We start from the raw sequence: 22761 nt of genomic DNA on the forward strand, positions 1-22761 counted from the left end.
AATAGTATCCAGCAAATCAGATTCTTGCATACATGGAAACATAGATAATTATTTTTGTAAAAAAAGTGTAACCTGAAGACATTGCAGTAAGTGTGTATGAGAGAGAGAATATTTGCTAATTAACTCTTCAAAAGTCATCAATCGACCATCGCAAAATAATTGCAAAAATACAAATCCCTTTAATCACTAAAAATGAAACAACATTGGGAGAGAAAACTTAATATGCCTTTGTTAATGATGGTCAATTCTTCTTTAATATGTGCCAATGAGTGTTTAATTCAATTTAAAATTGTTCACTGTTACTATTTAACAGAGGACAGACTATCCAAAATATTTCCTAACATAGACAATTATTGCGGTAGGTATAAAACTGAAGTAGCCGCTTTTTCACATATGTTTTGGTCATGTTCTTCCTCAAAATCTTTTTGGAAATCTTTGTTTTCTACAATAAGTTCTGAAAATTAATTTACAACCTAATGTAAAACCTTTGATTTCTGTCTATGCATGCAGTCCTCGCATGACCATTATCCTCCTCCACCTCACTATCTGCTCTAACACTCTGGTAACCCTCCCTCTACAAATCTCCCCCCCCCCCCAGCAGCACTGGCAAATCTACACGCAAGAATGTTATTCCCCCTCCAGTTCAGGGGCAAACCGACCCGTCGGAACAGGCCCCACCTTCCCGGGAACAAAGCCCAATTGTCCAGAAACATGAAGCCCTCCCTCCTGCACCATCTCCTTAGCCACGTATTTTGCTGCACTCTCCACATATTATTTATATTTACAGGGACTTTACTCCTGACGCCGATCCCGTGACCTGCCCCATTTACAGACCCGGAGCGGAACCGGAGCAGATTCTCAGCCACTGGTTTACATCCCCAGTCCGGAAGAATGGATAAAGTTTCCCCGTGAATTTATTCCCAGTGAAGGTGTGGAGATGGGACTTGGTCTCCGCGTTGTAAAATGAAACTGTCCCGGATTCGTAACTGAGATAAACTCCCACCATCCTGGGAATGGGACCGGTCGGGAGACGGGTCTCGGGGGAGGGGGGGACACAGAACACGTCACAATCCCGATGTAACACGTCATCAACCCGCCCGATGACCCAGAATCCGGTCTCCGGCCTCAGACTGACCGGTCCCTTCCTCTCCACAGACTCTGCGGCGACTCCCAGACACCAGCCCCGATTCCCCGTCACCTCCACCTCCCAGTAATGTCTCCCCGATGTGAATCCCTCCGATCCCAGCACACAAAACCAGTTTGTGAATCTCTTCCCGGTGTCAGGGAGATTCCTCCGGGTCCCGGTCAGTCTCACACTCTTCCGATCCTCAGACACCTCGAGATACGGACTCGCCGTTTCCACATCCAGGGTGACAGAGACTGGGGGGAGAAGCAGAGAATTAGAGAGGCCCGGGGATCGGGGGGAGAATCGGACAGCGCGGCCCTGGGGATGGGGGGGGGGGAGACTCGGGTAGCGTGGCCCCAGGGATCGGGGGGGGCGGGGGGACTCGTACAGCGCGGCCCCGGGACTGAGGGATAGGCCGCTCTGCCTCCGGCGCGGTCGGGTGGCCGACACAAACCTTTGACTCGACAAAAGCCCATTTTTCCTTCCAACCTTTCTTATTCCACCGCCCTGGCAAGATGTATTTTAAAACATTCTCCCTGTACCCATCTCGACAGTTGATCAACGGCCACACGTAAACAGAGATAATCCTCTTCCCTGTCCACTATACCATTAATTTTAGTGTCTCTCACAAACCTACTAACTATGTCACTTACAGTCTCATTCAAATCACTGATATTAATGACAAACAACCCGGCCCCAGTACCGACCTCTGCGGGTCACAGGCCTCCAGTCCTCTGTGTTTAGGAGACAGTCAGACAGACACTTCAACAGGCAAGACACAGAGGGAGACTGACCTAATGCCAGCCAATGAGATTAATGTGTATGGGAAATAGGTCAGCACAGAGGTGAAGGGTCGAAGGGCACATTTCTATGCCATTTCTATGTACGGCGATGGCTCAGTGAACTGAATGGCTAAGAACCCCAAACCCCCTCACCCCCCACGGGTGCTGAGAATTCCAAACACAGTGACCCCTGACCCTGAACTCCTCAGACAGGGGAAACATCCTCCCTGGCTCCAGCCTGTTGACCCCTGAAAGAATTTCATGTTTCCCTCAGATCTCCTCTCATTCTTCTAAACAGGGAACAGAGAACACAGAACAGTACAGCACAGGAACAGTCCCTTCATTCAATGTTCACAATCATTTGTCGGAGGCTGTGCTTCCCGTTCTCGACCCACCCACATCCTCCCAACATCAATTCTCTTCAGACAGGTGTCAAGAGAGATCTGGCGAGACCCTTCATCAGCACCTGTGTAGCTTGGATTACCAACATCTGCAGATTTTCTCCTGTTTGATTTTTAACTTTTTCATTGCCGGAATCATTCTTGTGAACCTCCTGGACCCTCTCCGATGCCAGCACATCTTTTCCAATATACGCAACCAGAAACTGCTCACAATACTGCAAGTGTTGTCTGACCAATGCCTTATAAAACCTCAGAATTACATCCTTCCACTTGTATTCTAATCTCCTCGAAATGAAAGCAAACATTGAGTTTGCCGATCTTACCACTGACACAAATTGCAAGTTAACCTTGCGGGAATCCTGCACAAGGACACTCGTCCCTTTGCACTTCAGATTTTTGAATGTTCTCCTGTTTACAGAATTGTCTATGCCGTTATTCTTTCTATCAAAGTGCATGCACGATTTCCCTACCCGATAATCCATCTATCATTTATTTGCCCATTTCCTGATCTGTCTCTGTCCTTCCCCAGATTCCGAGCTTCTGCAGCACTCCTTGCCCTTCACCTATCTTCATATCATCTGCAAGCTTGGCCACAAAGGCAACAATTCTGTCATCCAAATCATTCTTTGTCTCTCTTGGCTTTGTGTTCCTCGAAGAATTCCAACGGATTTGTCAGGCAAGATTTCCCGCTCAGGGAAGGCATGCTGTCTTTGCTCTATTTTATCATGAGCCTCCATGTACCCAAAAGTTCGTCCTTAATACTGGACTCCAACATATTCCCAACCACACCACATCCAGATAACCCACCTATAAGTTTCTTCCCCCAACTGCTCTCCCTGCTGAAAGAGTGAAGTGACCGTTGCAATTTCCAGTCATCTTGAATGACCAAATATCTAGTGATTCTTGAAAGATCATCACTAATGTCCCCATATTCTCTTCAGCTAACTCTTTCCAAACACTGGGGTGTAGTCCATCTGATCCAGGACCTTCAGATCTTCAATCGTCCCACTTACTTTCTCCTCAGTAAGAGCAACAATACTCATTTCTGTCCCCTGACACTCTGCCATGGCTTTATCTCACATTTCTCCTCTCCGGTGTCATTTTCTAGGGGTCCAATATCCACTCTCACCTAGCTTTTACTCTTTACATTTTGTGTCCTCTTGAGTATTGTTGGCGAGCCTTCCCTCATATCTCATTTTCACTCCTTACTGCTTTGTAATTCCTTGAACAGAATCTTCTTGATACTCCAACATCCAGCTGATTTTTGCTCTGTTGTATGCCCTCTCTTCTGCTTTTATGCTGTCTTTGACTTCCCTTGTCAAACACGATTAGCTCATCCTCCCTGTATAATACTTCTTCATCTTTGGGTTTTATCTATCCAAATTGCCCCTGGAGTTCCAGTCCTTGTTGTTCTGCAATCGTCCCTGCTCGTGTCCCCTTCCAATCTACTTTGGTCAGCTCCTCCCTCGTGCCTCCAGAACTAACTTTACTCCACTCTGATACTGATATATCTGACGTTATCTCCCTCTCAAACTATGGGGTGAATTCTATCATTTTATCATCACTGGTTCCTAAAGGTTCTTTTACCATAATCTCCCAAATCATATCTGGTTCATTTTACAAATCCCACTCTGGAATTGCCTTTCTCCCATTGGGCTCAACCACAAGCAGTTCGAAAAAGCCATCATGGAGGCATTGTACAAATTATTTCTCTTGGAATGCAGCATCTTCATGAATTTCCCAATTTAACTCCTTGTCCTTTTCTCTATCTCCTGGTGTCATTTGTATCCCATTTCTATTCATGGCTACTGTTTGGAGGCCTGGACATCACTCTCATCAGGGTCTTTTTACCCTTGCAGTTTTTGAACATTACCCATAATAATTCGACATCTTTCAATACTCTCTCACCTCTCTCTAAAAACTTCATTTCATTCTTTACCAACAGAGCCTCCCCGGCCTCTCTGCCTACCTGTCTGTCCTTTCAATACAAGGTTTATCCTTGAGTGTTGAGCTTCAAGCCAGGATCTCCTTTCCACCACAACTCAGTGATGCCAACAACATTGTCCCTGCCAATCTCCACCTGTGCTACAACATCATCTACCTTATTCCATATACTGCTGCATTCAAACACAACACCTTCAGTCCTGTATTCATCACCCTATTCCACACTGTCCACATGAACTGAAGTAAGGTCTTTGATGTCGTTGATAGACCACACTTGGAGCATTGTCTGCATTTCCGGTTCCCGACTATGGGGGGATGTCATTACACTGGACAGGAGGCTTCAGGAGGATGTTACTAGGACTGGGGGCCTGGGTTAAAAGCAGAGCGTGTATAAGCTTGGGTTATTTAGCTGGAGTGTAGGTTGTTGAGCGATGACCCCTGAACACATTCATAAAGGACTTAGATAAAGTGAGTCTTTTTCCGAGAAATGGGAGTACAGAACCAGAGAGCTCAGATTCAAAGTGAGACAGAACATTTTTATGAAGGATCTATGGGATAACATTCCCAGAGAGAGAGAGGGTGGTATACGGATATACATCATAAAATGATGACCCCTGTAGAATACCATTAGTCACTGGCGGCCAACCTGAAATGGTTACCTTTACTCTCATTTGCTGTTTCCTACCAGTCAGCCAATGCTCTAACTAAGCCAATAACATTCTGTAATACCATGAGCTCTTAACTTGGTAAGCAGCTTCATGTGTGGCACCTTGTCAGCGGCCTTCTGTGATTCCAAATATACAACATCCACTGCATCCCCTTTATCTATCCTACTTATAATCTCCTCAAAGAATTCCAACAGGTTTGTCAGGCAAGATATTCCCTTAAGAAATCCAGGCTGACTTGTCCTATCTTATCCAGTGTCAGCAAGTATTCCATAACCTCATACTTAACAATTGACACTAACTTCTTCCCAACCACAGAGGTGAGGCTAACTGGTCTATAACTTCCTTTCTGCTGCCTTCCTCCTTACTAAAGAGCAGAGTGACATTTGCAATTTTCCAGTCCTCTGGCACCAATGATTTTTGAAAGATCATTTCATATGTTTCCACAATGTGGACCGCTACTTCTTTCAGAACACTAGGGTGCAGTTCATCTGGTCTGGGTGACTTATGTATCTTTAGGTCTTTCAGCTTTTTGAGCACCTTCTCCCTTGTAACAGTCACTCTCTTCCCTCGCACTCTTCAACACCAGGCATAGTGCTAGTGTCTTCCATGGTGAAGACAGGTGCAAAGTACTCATTTAGTTCATCTGCCATCTCTTTGTCCCCCGTTAGTATATATGCAGCCTCATTTCCAAGTGATCCTAGATCCAATCTCATCTCTATTTTTTACAATATGAAACACAATTTGATATTGTTTGCTAGCTTGTTTTACAAAGACAGGTGTGTGAAAAGGGCTTGAAGGATCATTGGAGACTCAAGTCACCCCAACCACAAACTGTACCAGTTGCTACCATCCGGGATACGGTACCGCAGCATAAAAGCCAGGAGCAACAGGCTCCGCGACAGCTTCTTCAACCAGGCCATCAGACTAATTAACTCGTGTGGACACAACTGTATTTCTATGTTATATTAACTAGCATGTTATACAGATTATTTATCATAAATTACTATAAAATGCACATTGCTCATTAAGACGGAGATGGAACAAAATGAAGGATGTAAGTAATAATGTTAATTCAATTCAATTCAATTTCATATTTCACTTTTCTGTTCCTCTCTGTAGATATTTCAAAGCTTCCCCATCCTCTGTCTTCCTACTAATTTTTGCTTTGTTGAATACCCTCTTTTTTGCTTTTACATCAGCTTGTCTTCCCTTGTCAGCCATGGTTGCACTATATTGCCATTTGAGTATTTATTTATTTTTGGAGTACATCTATCCTTCACCTTCCTCATTTTCCCAGAAACTGACACAATTTCTGCTCTGCTCTCATCCCTGTCAGCATCTCCTTCCAATTTCCTTTGGCCAACTCCTCTCTCAGACCAATGTAATTTCCTTTACTCCAGTGAAATACTACAACGTCAGACTTTACCTTCTCCTTATCAAATTTCAAGTTGAACTCAGTCATGTTGTGAGCACTGCCTCCTAATGGCTATTTGACCCTGAGTTTCCTAATCACCTCTGGTTCAACACATAACACCCAATCCAGTAGAGCTGATTTCCCAGTCGGCTCAACGACAAACTGCTCTAAAAAGCCATCACATAGCATTCAACAAACTCACTCTTGAGATCCATTACCAATCTGATTTTCCCAATTCACCTGCATGTTCAAATCTCCCATGACTAACATAACATTTGTCCTGTTGACATGCCTTTCCTATTTCCAGTTGTAATCTGTGCTCCACATCCCAGCTACTGGTGGGGTGACTGTATATAACTGCCATCAAGGTCCTTTGACATTTGTAGTTTCATAATTCAACACACAAGGATTCAACATCTTCGTATCTAATGTCACAACTTTCGACTGATTTACCAGCAGAGCCATGTCACCCCCTCTGCCTACTTTTCTATACCACTGATACATTGTGTAACCTTGGTCATTCAGCTCCCAACTGCAACCATCCTTCAGTCACGATTCAGCGTTGGCTACAACATCACACCCGGCAATCTATAACCTTATTTTGATACTCCATGCATTGAGATCTAACACTTTGAGTAATGTATTTGCTACCCTTTTTGATTCTGTGTCCCTAAAGCACTGATAGTCACCCTGCTGGCTACAATTCTGTACTTGCATCTGTCTGCCCTATCTGACAGTCTAACTGCACGCTATCTTTGTATTTTTAACATCAGTCTTATCCAGAGTCCCTTCATTCTAGTTCCAACCCCAGTGCCAAATTAGTTGAAACCCTCCCTAACAGCTCTATCGAACCTCTCTGAGAGAATATTGTTCCCCCTCGGGTTCAGGTGCAACCCGTCACTTTTGAACAGGTCCCTGTTCCTGTTCCTACCCACACCGGCACGTGGCACAGACAACATTCCAGAAATTACAACCCAGGAGGTACTGCTTCTCAGCTTTCTACTGAGCTCTCTAAATTCTATCTTCACGACCAATTTGCTTTTACATCCTGTGTTATTGGTACCAACATGTACCAAGATATCTGGCTGTTTTCTCTTCCTCTCTGAAATGCTACGGACACGGTCCGAGTCGTCCCTAACCCTGGCACCTGGGAGGCAACATACCATTCGGGTGTCCCGTTCACGTCCACAGATTATACTGTCTGCTCCCCTGACGATTGAGTCCCCTGTCACTCCAGCTCTCCACTTCTCCATCTAACATCAGTGAGAGGTGCGGGTTCAGGAGGGGATGGGGTGAGGAACTGTGTCAGTCAGAGTCTGCACTCACAGCGCACGAAGGACGTGTTTTTTCCTGACAATCCCAGTCACCACACTGATTCCCGCTTTTATTCCCTACAATAACATCAAGTCAGTATTAAATTCCCAGCTCCTGTGGTAGGATTAGTGTTAGTGCCAGTCGGTGGGGTTGATGTGAAATAAACTTCAGTTCCCCTTCAGTCCATTATCACAGCCAATCCTTGCTTCAACCTGGAACTTAATTGAACAAGGAGAAATGAATCTTTGTAAGTTTTACCTCGATTAATGGCATCAAGTGTTTCTCTCAGCAATGTGTTCAACAAATAGAGGTGATCGAATTTTTCAACCGGTAGGGCCTCATCTGTCACTGACAATTCCTGGACATCGTCATTAATCCTGTAAATATAAAACTGCTGGTTATAAACTGCAATTTTTAGCTATACAGGTTTTCAATAAAGAGTATGTCCTACCTCTTGTTACGATGAGCTTCCTCCTGAAATAAATCAAAGATAAATCTGATTAGACTTGGACTTGCTGTCCACATCCTGAAATTCATTCAAATCATTACAGGTTGTTGAAAATTCCCACTCCTGCAGTCACACTCGCACTCACGGACAATCCAGAACCATGGGGTAAATTACAGGGAATGTTTCTGAATGTCAGACCATTGCTGAGAGTATGAAACTTACAAGGAAGACAGGACAAGTTGTGCATTTTCATCTGGATATGACATCAGGGTGATAAGATAGAGGAATTTAAGATCAGTGATGGATTTAATTGTATGAGGTGGGGGTGGTGTACTTCTATTTATGGGAAGAATTGTGGGCGAAGAAATTCCAGATGGATTTTAATAAATCCCATGAGAAATTTAGTGAAGAGGAACTCGGTGCCACAGGAGTGGTTGAAGCGGAACAGCAGAGATTGAATATAATGGGAAAACTGGATAAACACATGAGTGACCATCGAGCTCGGGGCTCTGTTACTGGGTGTGGTGAGTAGTTGGGAGGAGAATTCTGGATATTGATAGAAGATGATGGACCGAATGGCCTGTTTCTGATGGAGACCAGACGATTTGCACCCCAGGCCACTGTGGGAGGTGAGGGAGGAGATTGCTGAGCGTCTGGCTATGATCTTTGCATCATCGATGGGGACAGGAGAGGTTCCAGAGGATTGGAGGGATGCAGATGTCATTCGCTTTTTCAAGAAAGGGAGTAGAGATAGCCCAGGATATTATAGACCAGTGAGTGTTACTTCAGTGGTTTGGAAGCTGATGGAGAAGATCCTGAGAGGCAGGAGTTATGAACATTTGGAGAGGCATAATATGATCAGGTATAGTCAGCATGGCTTTGTCAAAGGCAGTTCGTGCCTTCCGACCCTGATTGAATTTTTTTGAGTATGGGACAAAGCATATTGATGAAGGTAGAGTAGTAGATGTAGTGTATATGGAATTCAGCAAGGGATCCAAGGGGACATTGATTTGTTCAACCAGAATTTGCTTCCCCACAGAAGACAAAGTGTGGTTGTACGGGTCATATTCTACATGGAGGTCTGTGACCAGTGGTGTGCCTCAGGGATCTGTTGAGGGACCTCTTCTCTTTGTGATTATTGTAAATGAGCTGGATGAGGAAATGGAAGGATAGGTTAATAAACTTGCTGATGACACAAATGTTGGGGGTATTGTGGATAGTGTGGAGAGTATACAGCAGGGCATTGATCTGAGAAGACTGAGAAGTATCTGATGGAGTTTAACACAGATTAGTGTGAAGTGGTTCACTTTGGCAGGTGAAATATGATGGCAGACTATGGTATTAATGGTAAGACTTGGCGTCACTACAGGAAGGATGTGGAGACCATAGAAGGGGTACAGAGGAGATTTATAATGATGTTAACTGGATTGAGGAGCATTCCTTATGAGAGTAGGTTGAGTGAACTCGGCCGTCTCTCCATGGAGCGACAGAGAATGAGAGGTGACTTGATAGAGATGTACAAGATGGTGAGAGGATTGATCAGAGTCAGAGGCTTTTTCCCAGGGCTGAAATGGCTAACATGACAGGACACAATTTTAATGTGCATGGAAACAGGTACAGAGAATATGTCAGGGGTAATAATTTTACGCAGAAAGTGCTGAGTGAGTGAGTGGAATGGGCTGCCGGCGACAGTAAAGGATGCAGATATGATAGGGTCTTTTAAGACACTCCTGGATAGGTACATTGTGTTCAGAGAGATAGAGGACGATGGGGAACCTTGTGTAATTCCAAAAGTAAGGACATGTTCGGCACAGAATTGTGCACTGAAGGGCCTGTATTGTGCTCTAGGTTTTCCAAGTTTATATTTCTAAGTTTCTAATGTGAAACTTATCTGAAAATTTCAAGAAACATTGAAAGTTTCCCTAATCTGACAAAAACTTGATATACAGGATATTTGATGTGTGGGTCACATTTTTTGTTCTCATGGATTGACAGAGAGACCCCCACACTCACAGCCTGACTGGAACTGGGTGTTAATGGGATTTTTAGAGGATATTGAATGTGATAATTAAGGGTACAATTAGTAGCTCTGTGTTATAATCAGAGTAAATCATTTCAAAAAGATTTCATTATATCCTGGGATGAACAGAAGTTGTGGAAGTCCGGTTTTGGGACAACATCAATGCTGAATAGTTGCATCAATTGTCTGGTGAGAAACAGTTGACTGCCATTTGTAAATGCTGTGTGTAGGATCAATGCATCTGTTTTCTATCTTTGATAGTCTTGTCTCAATTGTATTCCGTGTCACGTGATTGTAATGGTAACTAGTCACGTGTTGGGGGGGGTGTGGTAATAGTGAAGGGAATAAGTTACATATTCATGCTTTGTTCTGGGCAGTTTTGATCTGAGGACAGATGGATATCATATCTTTTGTTAACCGCTTTGTTGCTGATTAACTTACAAATAATTACGCTGAAGGTTCATTGCTTCATGATAGTATGTTGCAGATAAAGGATTGAATACAAATCTTTGACATTTTGGAAGGTCATTATTCGTGTGATTGGAGGCTCGTCATACAAGACTCACAATCTGTGTGAGGACACCAGCAGCGGCAATTGATTTGTTAGAATTGGTTGCTGTGCTGTGTTTATTTCAAATATACCACTGTTCATTCAGTGCCCTTTGACAGAAATAAATTGAAATATAATCCCTCACCTTGAGAAATATCACACTGTCTTTTTGATCTGTCTGTTCCCTTAGCTTAGTGATTTCCTCCTGAATAACCCTTATGTTCTTTTGAAGAGCTAGAAGATTTTCCTCCATTGTGTCGAGAATCCTCTTCTCTTCTTCCCTAAGATCCCTGAGTAAGCTCTGCTCTTTCTCAGTGATAATCTGGCGCAGTTCAGCAAACTGGGATGTGATGTGGGACTGAATGCTGTGTGACTGTTCCTGTCGAATGAAAGGTGAAGATTAATTTACTCTGTTGCTGTGTGTATTTCCTGATGACATTAAGGGGACCATTTGATCCAACAATGTCCATGCTCGCTCTGAAACATTCCCATCACGTTTTCCTGAAACCTATTCTCCCCATTGACACATTTAGTCCCACCTGATTCACATGCACCCTCCCCCATCTTCACAGGGTTAATTGTAATTAACCATTCATCCAGCATGTCCCTGGAATGTGTCTGAAACTGTCATGGTTACAGGGGGAGCATGCAAACTCCACACAGACAGCAGCAGAGGTCAGGATCGAACCCAGGTCACTGGAGCTGCGATACTCGGCTATTCTGCATTAAATGGAGCAAAACTCGACAGTAAAATCAGAAATTCCGCTCAGGAAGCCTCACCTGAACTCCGGAAATCTTCTCTTTCTGTTGTTGCTCCTTTTCCTGGAAGTCTGATTTCTTTTTTGTGAGAGAGTCTAAGGAAGATTTTATCTGATCCTGGAAGTCAGAGAGTGAAGGAAATAGAGACAAAGATGCATCAAAAAAACAGGTGATCAAACCCGATTATCACACAAAATGCCGGAGGAACTCAGTGAGTCAGACAGCATCTATTCAGGGGAAAAAAAACAGTCGGAGTTTCGGTATGAGACCCTTCATCAGGACTGGGAAGGAATGGGAAACTGACACCGCTTGCAGGTGTCTGTGCCAGGAGAGAGATCAGTGGGGAGGAGCGTGTGGATCAGGACGATACAGTACGGGGAGCGATCCGTACAGAGAGCGGAGAGTTCGGGGTGCGGCGGTGGGCCGTGGGACGGAGATGCTAGAATCCCGTTGGAGATGATGTAAGTTGCAAAGAATGATGTGTTGGTTATGAAGGCTCGTGTGATGGTTTGTAGGACAAAGGAAATGTGTTAAGTTTTAAACTAACGTTAGTTTTACCTTGTAGTTTTTAACAGCTTCTTCAATCAGCACGAATCGATGCTCTCTGTGTTCCTGCGCAGCTGCACAGATCACACAGATCAGTGTCTTGTCCGTTTCACAAAACAGCTTCAGTTCTTCCTCATGTTCCTCGCAGTGACGTATACTTTCCTTTCCTTTCGGATTTAGGTTTAGATTCCGAACTTCTTGTGTCAGATTTCCTAAGGTCCGATTCACCCTGAGGGTGCGGTCAGCAAACACCTCTCTGCATTCCGGGCAGGAGTTTCTCTTCTCCCTTTCCCAATACTTTGTGATACAAGAGTGACAGAAGTTGTGTCCGCACTCCAGTGTAACCGGATCGGTGAAGAAATCCAGACAGATGGGACAAATCACCTCCTCGCTCAAACTCTCGACCGGTCCTTTCGAAGCCATATTAACTCCCAGCACTTCCTGATTCAGAATGCTTTTACAGCAGGCCAGGCAGCATCTATAGTGAGAAGCACTGCCGACGTTTCGGGCCGAGACCCTTCGTCAGGACTAACCGAAAGGAAAGATAGTAAGAGATTTGAAAGTAGTGGGGGGAGGGGGAAATGCGAAATGATAGGAGAAGACCGGAGGGGGTGGGGGGAAACAAAGAGCTGGAAAGGTGATTGGCGAAAATGATACAGAGCTGGAGAAGGGAAAGGATCATGGGACGGGAGGCCTCAGGAGAAATAAAGGAGTTGATGGGGAGGGGAGCACCAGAGTTCCACCAGCGTTTTGTGTGTATTGTTTGAATTTCCAGCATCTGCAGATTTCCTCGTGTTTGCAATTCCTGATTCAGCCAGATTTGCTAAGGCCCGATTCACCCTGAGGGTGCGGTCAGCAAACTCCTCTCTACATTCCGGGCAGGAGTTTCTCTGCTCCCTTTCCCAACACCGTGTGATACAAGAGCGACAGAAGTTGTGTCCGCACTCCAGTGACACCGGATCGGTGAAGAAATCCAGGCAGACGGAGCAAATTAGCTCCTCGCTCAAACTCTCGGCCGGTCCTTTCGAAGCCATGTTATCTCCCAGCACTTCCTGATTCAGAATGCTTTCACTTTCTGTTACACTTCTGCGTTGAATGAACGCCGTAGGTTCGGCACAGCCCTTTATCCTGCGCCACAGACGGACAGGCACCTCTCCAATAACCTAACTGCGCCTCGCGGCAACGCAGACCGCTCCAGCTCCCAGCAACAGCCCGTCCTCACACACACAGCCAATCAGCGACCACCGCTGGGAGAGGGATGCTGCCATTGGCTGAGGGGTGTCAGTGGGCGGGACGCTGTTTGGACCGGGACCGAGTGGGCCGGAGACCGGGAGCTGCGCCTCGGGTTTCGGCTGCACCACCGGCGGGTCGTGAATCCTTTCGAAGGCAGAGCTGAAGAGACCGGCGGAGATTCCGTGAGATGTTTCAGCTACACGAAGGGCGCCCGGCCTTTCCCCGCCGAGGATCGGGGCCTGTTGTCTGGAGTTGTCTCCCAGACCCGTCCCGTCCTGCTGGGAGACGAGAGCTGCCCCGCAGCGGCTGCCGGTGGATCTCCGGAGCTCTCACCGCTCCCCTGTGCAATCCGAACGGCTGAAAACCAAGGGAGAACAAGGCGCAAAGGTAAACTCGTGCTTCAGAAAATAACAAACAGGAGCATGTCTGGCCATTCGGCCCTTTGCGCCTGTTCCACCCTTTCCTCAGAATAGTCCTATTTAAATCTTTTTATTGATTTTGAACAAACATAAATGAAACATGAATACAAAGAGCTTGAGAGTAAATAATTGATACAAATAGATGATTAAAAACCTCCCATCTCATAGTGGTTGCAAGAAATGGTGAAAATAACCCCCCCCCCATGAAAAAAACCTAGCCAACATGGGCCATTGCATTATATCAATTATACACAGTAGCGTCAATAACTCCGCACCTCCATCCAAATAATTAAGGACAATAAAAGTCAGGTTCAGGAAAAGTCAGTTTAGCTCATATGAAAATATTGAATAAATGGTCTTCAAGTTTCTTCATATTTAACTGAAGGTTCAAAGACAACACTTCTAATTTTTTTCATCTCGAACAAGAAATAGTTTGAGAAAACCACTGAAATGTAGTTGGAGGATTAATTTCTTTCCAATTCAATAGGATAGATCTTCTAGCCATTAATTTAACAAATGCAATCATCCGCCGGGCTGGGGGGGGGGGGGGATAAATGACTATTATCCACCATTGGTAAACCAAAAATTGCAGTAATAGGATGAAGTTGCAATCTGATATTCAGAACTGTTGATATAATACCAAAAATCTTTCCAATAATTTTGCAAACAGGGGCAAGACCAGAACATGTGGGGCAATGAAGCGACTTCAGAATGACATCTGTCACTGTTCAACTGAAATTGTTCAACCTGCTCAGTCGAGGAAAAAACACCAGAGACACGAAATTACCTCTGAAGTGGTATTTATTAGAGAGGAGTTCGCAGCCACACGCACTTGGGGCGTAAGGTAGCCAGCTCCCAATCTGTCAGGTCACAGAGGTCATATTTATGCCCCAAAATGGGGCACTACATTCTTAAATATGGTTACCGAATCAAATTCATCGATTGATTGGCTAAGCACACAAAATACTCGGAGTAAGTATAGTCACAAGCAAAATACTTGGAATAATTATGGACGCAAGCAAAACACTCGACATAGTTATATAGCTCAGATACTTTGCCAGACACATTGTCTTGCGGTGACAATGTTCCCCTTTCTTTGTGGTTGCCATTTCCGTTTGGTACACTAATTTAGTTACATGTTCCCTGTCCTCCTACGCTTCCTCCAGTACATACCGGCTCCAGTCCTCTATGCATACTTTACTACACTTACCCCTCGTTCCCCCCTACACGTAGCCCTTACCCTCTCCACATTCTCATCACAGGTTGGATTAACATGAGAATAAAATCGAGCGAGTTTATCCTCTCACATGTGACCCCTATGAACAACCTGAAATTGTATTAAGCATGTTTAGCACAAAGAGAGGAAGAATTGACTATTTTTAAAATTTTCTCCCACTGCTCTGTGGGTATAAGACAGTGAAGTTCTTTTTCGCATTCCTTCTTAATTTTTTCTGATACTCCTGGCTGTATTTTCATGATATTACTATAAGTGATGGCTACCTAACCCTTCTGGCAAGGATTCAGAGCCAGAATTTTTTTATGTAATGTCCATTCGACATAATTTCGGAAAAGACTGTAACATTCAAGAAATTTCTAACTTGCAAGTATCTAAAAAATGAGTTTTAGGCTGGATAGCTGTTCAAAGGACATAAAACTGTTATCTAAAAATAGATCACAAAAACATGTTATACCTTTTGTTTTCCATAACACAAAGGCTTGGCTCATAAAAGAGGGCATGACAAAAAAGTTAGATATAATAGGGGTTGATAAGATAAACTTATTCAAGCTGAAGAATTTACGAAATTCAAACCATGTTCTTAATGTATGTTTAACTATAGGATTAGTTATTTGTTTATTCAGTTTAGATAAAGCAAAAGCAGGCAAAGATCCTAAAATAGAAAACAATGAGAAGTCTTGTACAGATTTACACTCCAAATTTACCCATTGTTGGCAAGGTACTATGACCGATTCTTGTGTCCATAATATTAACTATCTGATGTTAACTGCCCAGTGGTAAAATCTTGGGTTTGGCAAAGCCAAACCACCTCCCTTCTTAGGCTTCTGTAAATATTTCTTACTTAATCTAGGATTTTTATTCTGCTACACATACGAGGATATTTTGGAATCAATAATATCAAAGAAAAATTTAGGAATAAAAATTGGTAATGCTTGAAATAAATATAAAAATTTGGGTAATACTATTATCTTGATAGTATTAATTCGACCAACCAATGACAGAGATAATGGGGACCACCTGGTAACGAGTTGCTTGATTTGTTCAATTAAAGGTAAAAAATTAACTTTAAATAAACCCTTATGTTTCTTGGTAATTTTAATACCCAAATAAATACAATGATCTGTGACAACTTTAAATGGTATGTGTTTATAGATTGAAACTTGCATATTTAATGGAAATAATTCACTCTTATTAAAATTCAGTTTGTAGCCAGCAAAGCTACTAAACTGAGCAAGGAAGGATAAAATAGCAGGAATAGATCTCTCAGGGTCAGATATGTCTAGTAACAAATCATCAGCATAAAATGATAACATGTCCCTTCCCTACAGGTAATTCCAAAAATGTTAGGTGATTCACGAATGGCAACGGCTAAAGGTTCCAAAGCAATATCAAATAATAGAGGACTTAAAGGGCTGCCTTGCCTCATACCATGTGACAAATGAAGAAAAGGAGATCTTTGATTATTGGTGAGAACCGAAGTAAAAGGTTTATAATATATTAATTTAATCCACGATATAAATTTCAAGCTAAAATTAAAATTCTGCAATGTATTTAATAAATATGGCCATTCAACTCTCTCGAATGCTTTTTCTGGTATTTTTGATGAAGAAGTATAAATTATATTAATTAATTTTCTAATGTTAAAAATCAATAACTTTTTTAAATAAAACCAGTCTGATACTCAGAGATAATTTGAGGTAATATATTTTCTAAACTAATGGCCAGAATTTTGGTAAAAATCTTAGAATCCGTATTCAGCAAGGATATTGGCTGATAGGATGCACATTCAGTGGGGTCTTTATCTTTTTTTAAGAATTGGAGAAATGGAGGCATCATTAAAAAGATTGTGGTAATTTACCTACAATTAACACATCTTTAAAAATTTTACAAAGCCACGGAGCAAGTATAGAAGAAAAGGAGTTAAAAATTCAGCAGTATAACCGTCCGGACCAGGGGCTCTACCTGAATTCATTGAAAAATAGCCTCTTTTATTTTGGTTTCCATAATAAGTGAGTCTAGAAATACACAATCTTCTGCTGTTCATTTTGGGATATTCAATTTTCTTAAAAAATCATCCATTATGGAAGAATCCTCAACAAATTCTGATTGAAATAAAAAATTATAAAAATCATGAAAGGCTTTATTTATCTCTTTATGATCAATCGTCAAAGTGCCATGTTGTTTATGAATGTTAATGATTTGTCGTTTAACCGAAGCAGTTTTCAATTGATTAGCCAATAATTTGCCAGATTTATCTCTATTTACATAAAACATGGGTTTTGGATTTAATTACCTGATTTTCATTCGAGAAGGATAATGACAAACTGTGCTCCATTTGAAGTTCAATCCTCTTTTTATGAATTTCTTTACTGGTGGTCACTAAATAAAGAGATGGGTTTCAATCAGTAATTAATCCTTGTGTCGCCATATGAAGCTTTGACCCATCGTGAATCGGAGAGATCAGAAGCTTGAGAGGACGTAATTCACTCAGGTTCGCCAATGGTGGTTCAGGGCAGGTTATTTTTGAGCTTTCAGTTGTGGCCACTCCACAGTCCGGATGGATTATCAAGAAAACCTTCATTAGCAGGAGCAAGTGGAGCGGTCACTGTTGGAGTGGACAGAGTTGGAGCAGAGACTTTGAGGCTTTAATTCTTTGAGGTTTCAGTGGGGAGAGCAGTCAGTCGGAGAAGGCAAAATCATGATGGCGGTAGAATTTTTTTTGCCCCTTCTTTACATTTTCTCAGTTGGAACAGTGGAGATGACAGGCGGGATGGTGGAAAGCTCCTTTGCAGGATGTGGGAAGACAGGGGGCCCTCCTGAGTCCCTGATAACTACACCTGTGAGTAGGGCATCCAGCTTCAGCTCCGAACAATCCACATTAAGGAGTTGGAGCTAGAACTGGATGAACTCCAGATCATTCAGGAGGCTGAAGGGGTGGTAGGTAGGACATTTGAGAGGTAGTTGCACTTAGGCTTTGGGTTCTCGTCATGTCCATTGTGCCTCGCCCAGCACAGGAGTACCTTGTCCTGCCCGGTGCTGAGATTCCCTCGTTCTGTGCTGAGGTTCCCTTGTCCCGTCCAGGAGTCTCTTGTTCCATCCTGTGCCTCTCCTCGTCCTGTAGCCTCGTCTTGCCCTCACCTTGGTCTGGAGTCCGACCTCGAGTCAAAACCAAGATTCTGGGTCCTTGTGCAGTCTCTGTCTCGGAGTCCAAGTCCAGGCTTCTAGTTCCCAGTTCCATGTTCTGGTTCCGCTGTCCTGGTCAAGTACTAGCCCAGGCCCAGAATCCTTGTCCAGGGCCAGTGTCATGTCCAGTGTCCTTTCTTCCCCATTTTCCTTGCTTCCTTCTCATGCCTAGTTCTGTTCCTGGTAGTTCGGTGTCTGTGTCTTGATTTTGGGACCTCTCCCAATGCTCCTCTTATGACACCGAATAGTGGGATGACCTGGCAAAGGAAAGTCACAGCAACAGGGTCTCTGGCACTTAGTCTGGCTCTGAGACTAAGAGGGGAAGGGAGGAGACGAGTTGAGCTGTGGTCAGAGGTGATTCAGCAGTTCAGGGACCTGACTGGATGTTCTGTGGGTGAGAATGAGATTCCAGGATGATATGTTGCCTCCTGTGTGCTCAGGTCTGTGACATCTCAGGTCGAGTGCTCAGCATTCCTCAGGAGGGTGGACAGTGAAGGTCGTGGTCCATGTGGGTAACAATGATATGGGCTGGTAGAGTAACAAGGTTCTGCAAAGGGAGTTCAGGGAGTGAGGTGCTAATTTAAAGGACAGCTCCTCCAGGCCTGTGATCTCAGGACTGTCATCTGTGCCAATTGCCAGTATTAGGAAGATTATACAGTTTAACACGTGGCTAAGGAGTTGGTGCAGAAGATTTTTGGATCATTTGAGCTGGTGAGGATTGCTGTGTACGGAGGAGTGCGACTGGGCACGCAGGTCTCTATCTCTCTCACACACAAACACATGCAGTGGAGTGAGAAGGGGAAGGGGAATGAGGAGGATGGAGTTAGGGCTCCTTCACAAAGTCCCAGACTCACCCAACCCTCCCCTCTGGAATTGGTCCCATTCCCTTCCCCAGGCTGGGGGTGAGCATTGAGTTGCCTTGTCAAGAAGACAAGGAATTGTTCGATAGCACCTGGTTAACACACTTTGATAATAAATATACGCTGAAGTTTTATTGTTTGTAAAACACTGCTCTGTGTCAGTGTCTGAGTCTGTCCCATCTGTCTGAGCTTGACACGTCTCACTCTAAAGTTTCCTCCTCTTGTCCCTGTCCCAGTGTCATTTATCTTCCTTCTCAACCCCGTTCCCCGCCTTCTCCCCATGACCTTTGACACCTTTGCTGATCAGCCTCTGTTTTAAATAAACCCGATGACTTGGCCTCCGAGCCGTCCGTGGCAATGAACTCCACAGGTCCCTCACCTCTCCAAATGCATGCTGTCTGGGATTAGACATTCTGACGCAGAAGGTTAAAAATGGCAGCTGTCTACTCTGTCTATACCTCTCGTAATCTAATCAAACTCTTTTCGGTCACCCTGATCCTCCTCCAATCCAGAGAAAACAGCCCAAGTTTGACCAAAGTCAATAAATGGTGGATTGTTGATTAATAAAGGTGACGAAGCTGACGTGGAGAAAGCAGCAGTATGGAGTTTAGAGGGAAATTCGAATGGTGGAGAAGACTCGATGGACGGGATGAGTATTTCAGTTCCTACAACGAGCGGTACAGAGGTGAGATGGCGAAGCGATGCGGAGGAAGCTGTGGGTGCAGGTAAGAGTGAGTGTCCAGGTAGGAGATGGTGTTCAGCAGCTTTTCACTGCGTCTTCCAACCAACAACAATTAACTCCGAGTGGATCAATCATAAGTGTTGTTATTTTCACTTGCAGAAGGGACGATTAGCAGTGCAAAACAACTTGTAATAGCTTTGTCCAAAAAATACACAGACAGTACGGTCATTCCTTCAAGTTCAAGGACAGGGTGCACTTTGTTGTTTGTGGAATTAGTGTGTTTCGCATTAAACATCAGCAAAATGTTCCACAAAGATTATTAGCAAAGCAATCTGATACAATCTGTTCCAGCTCGTTACAGAAAAAAATACCATTTTGGTACTGAAGTACATTTCCACAGAGGTGGAGTAGCATCCCTACACCCCTTGCCCCCTGTGAAAACTATTCCAACCTAGACACCACTCCCCATTTCTGTTAACACCTTAGATCCTTGTAGCCCTCACCATCAGTGAAAACCCTTCTAACCGTACACTCATCACCATTCTGTCAACCCACCTGAACCCTACACAACTCGCCATCGCTGTAAAATCCTCCCCCATCCACCCTGGTGCATTCAGGTGACAGCTGGCTGAGCTCACAAAACACAGTCACACTGGCTGACCTTCACGCATGCGCATTTGATCGCCCGGTCACCAACGGCACTTTCCAGAACGAAGACGAGGAGGTCTGCCGATGCTGAAAATCCAAAACAACTCACACGAAACGCTGGGGGAGCTCAGCAGCTCAGGCAACGGCTATTGAAAAGAATAAACGGTCGGCGTTTTGGCCCGAGACCCTTCTGCAGGGCTGAAAAGCAATGGGGAATCAGAATCAGTTTTATTATCACCGGCATGAAATTTGTTAACTTAGCAGCAGCAGTTCAATGCAATATATAATATAGAAAATAATAATAAATGAAATAAAAACAAATGGTATGAATAAATAAACCAATTAGAGTATACGTATATTGAATAGATTTTAAACACGTGCAAAAAACAAATACATTATATTTAAAAAAGTGAGGTCGTGTCCAAGGGTACAATATTCATTGTACTCCTTGTACAAATGTACAAATTAATTGTACAAATATTCATTTGTACCCCTCCACCTCCGAACGTCTTCTCCAGAACGTATACAGAACTCGTCATGACCTCTTCTTCCTCAATCAATCACCATTCAGGAGTAGGTGAATCAATCACATTCAGGAGTAGGTGAATCCTCCCTCACTATTCCACAATCCTGCTCTGTACCCCAACTCCTGCCCATCTCTGATGCACCCAACTACCGCAGAGTCATCAGAGAACTTCTGCAAGTGGCCAGACTCAGAGTTGGACTGAAAGTCTGAGGTGTACGGTGTGAACAGAAACGGAGACAGGACAGTCCCTGGTGGGGCTCCAGTGACACTCACCTCCACCTCAGGCACAGAACCACCCGGCGGTACAAACTGGGGTCTATCAGTCAGGAAGGCGGTGATCCAGGAGAGAGTGGATCCATTCACCTCCACCTCAGGCACAGAACCACCCGGCGGTACAAACTGGGGTCTATCAGTCAGGAAGGCGGTGATCCAGGAGAGAAAGGATCCAGTCGCTCCACGTCGCCACGGAATCCTCTCACTAGGTGTCCGCTCCAGTTCGGGCTCCGGGTCAACCTGCACCTCTTGTCCCAGAGGCAGAAGGTGGTTCCCATGGAGAATCCTGACAGACCCGTTCCCATCTTCTGGTTTCACCCGGAAAACTGGTCCGTTTAGCATCTGACTCTCCACTACACAGGGCACAGCCAGCCAGTGTCCAGACATCTTATGCTTCCCGGTTAGCCCCAAGTTCCTTATGAGTAGTCTGTCTCCCGGCGTGATTTGGGAGATCCTAACGTTTTGATCACAGCTCCTCTTACTTCCTTGATTCTGCAGGTTCGGAAGACTTCTCGGCTCCCTTCTCATATCAGACACACACTTCAGATCAGTGTTCGGTGGTCGGTCCTTCTCCTCAGTCCCAGAATAAAGGTCATGGGTCACATCGCCTCGCGCCCAAACATGAGATAATATGGCGAGTACCCGGGAGCTTCCTTACATGCAGTGGAACAGATGTCCAACACGTTGACTCCAATTGTTCTTGCTGATTTCCAAGTTTCTGGGCTTGTCCGATGAGACATCTCCGGCCGGGGATCAGCCAGCGGGTGATAAAGCGAAGTCCATGACTTCTCCACCCAAAGCAGGCTCAGTGAATCGTGTATTCAAGTATGAGCCTACTCTGGAAATCCCGTGCCTGATCACTATGTATCCGCCTGGGGAGGTCACAATAAATTAATTACTTCTCCCATAACCCCCTGATCGTTGGTAGGGAAAGCCTGCGCGTATCTGGTGAAGTGATCCGTGATGACTGAGACATTCGCCGTGTTGCTGGCATCGGGTTCTATTGACAGTAAATCCATACACACCGGGTCAAGAGGCCTCGCACATTTCTCTGACATTAAATGTACCTTTGAAACCTTTGAATTAAAACGGGGGCCGTTTGGAGATGCTGCTTTTCCTGGCGGATGAAGAGGGGGTGCTCGGCGAAGTGCTGTCCCAGTCTACGTCACCAATGTACAAGAAGACACAGCAGATACGATAGATAACCCCAACCGACTCACAGTCCAAGAGTTGCCTCTATCTATCTATAAAGTATCTATCTATCTATCACCTGTTTGGAGACCTGAATGGTAGTGACGGAGGAGGTGAGGCGGCGGGTGTAACAGTTCCACTTACAAGGATAAGTGCCGGAATGGTGATCAGTAGGGAGGGGAGAACGGAAGCGATCTCAGCGGAAAGCAAAACGTGTTGAGGGGGGAGGGAAAGATGTGCTTGACACTGGGTCCTGCTGGAGATGGCGGATGTTGCAGAGAATTATGTGCGGGACACAGACGATAGTGGGGTGGTAGGTGAGGACAAGAGGATTCTTCTCTCTGTATCCCTGGTGGAGTAGTAGGAGGATGGGGTGAGGGCAGATGTGTGCAAGATGGGAGAGATGCGGTTGAGGGCAGCGTTGATGGTGGAGGAAGGGAAGCCCCTCTCTTTGAGGAAGGAGGACATCGCCTTCATTCTGTAACGAAAAGCAGCATCCGGAGAGCAGATGCGGCGAAGACGGAGGAATTGAGAGGG

General features: G+C 44.5%; 2 protein-coding genes across 2 annotated transcripts; both read right to left on the reverse strand.

Moving 5' to 3' along the window:
- Positions 1 to 574: 574 nt before the first annotated feature.
- LOC132389430 (E3 ubiquitin-protein ligase TRIM39-like) lies at positions 575 to 11018 on the reverse strand. The gene is made up of 4 exons (XM_059961956.1): positions 10813 to 11018; positions 8101 to 8123; positions 7908 to 8026; positions 575 to 1380 (listed from the first exon to the last, which is right to left on the reverse strand). The coding sequence occupies exons 1-4, from the start codon at positions 10918 to 10920 to the stop codon at positions 827 to 829; spliced, it is 804 nt and encodes a 267-aa protein (XP_059817939.1). The 5' UTR covers positions 10921 to 11018; the 3' UTR covers positions 575 to 826.
- Positions 11019 to 11683: 665 nt separating this feature from the next.
- LOC132389428 (nuclear factor 7, brain-like) lies at positions 11684 to 13441 on the reverse strand. The gene is made up of 2 exons (XM_059961952.1): positions 12677 to 13441; positions 11684 to 12488 (listed from the first exon to the last, which is right to left on the reverse strand). The coding sequence occupies exons 1-2, from the start codon at positions 13004 to 13006 to the stop codon at positions 11964 to 11966; spliced, it is 855 nt and encodes a 284-aa protein (XP_059817935.1). The 5' UTR covers positions 13007 to 13441; the 3' UTR covers positions 11684 to 11963.
- Between the last annotated feature and the right edge of the window lie 9320 nt (positions 13442 to 22761).

The sequence above is a fragment of the Hypanus sabinus genome, unplaced genomic scaffold, assembly GCF_030144855.1.
Source record: "Hypanus sabinus isolate sHypSab1 unplaced genomic scaffold, sHypSab1.hap1 scaffold_565, whole genome shotgun sequence".
In the NCBI taxonomy this organism is placed as follows: domain Eukaryota; kingdom Metazoa; phylum Chordata; class Chondrichthyes; order Myliobatiformes; family Dasyatidae; genus Hypanus; species Hypanus sabinus.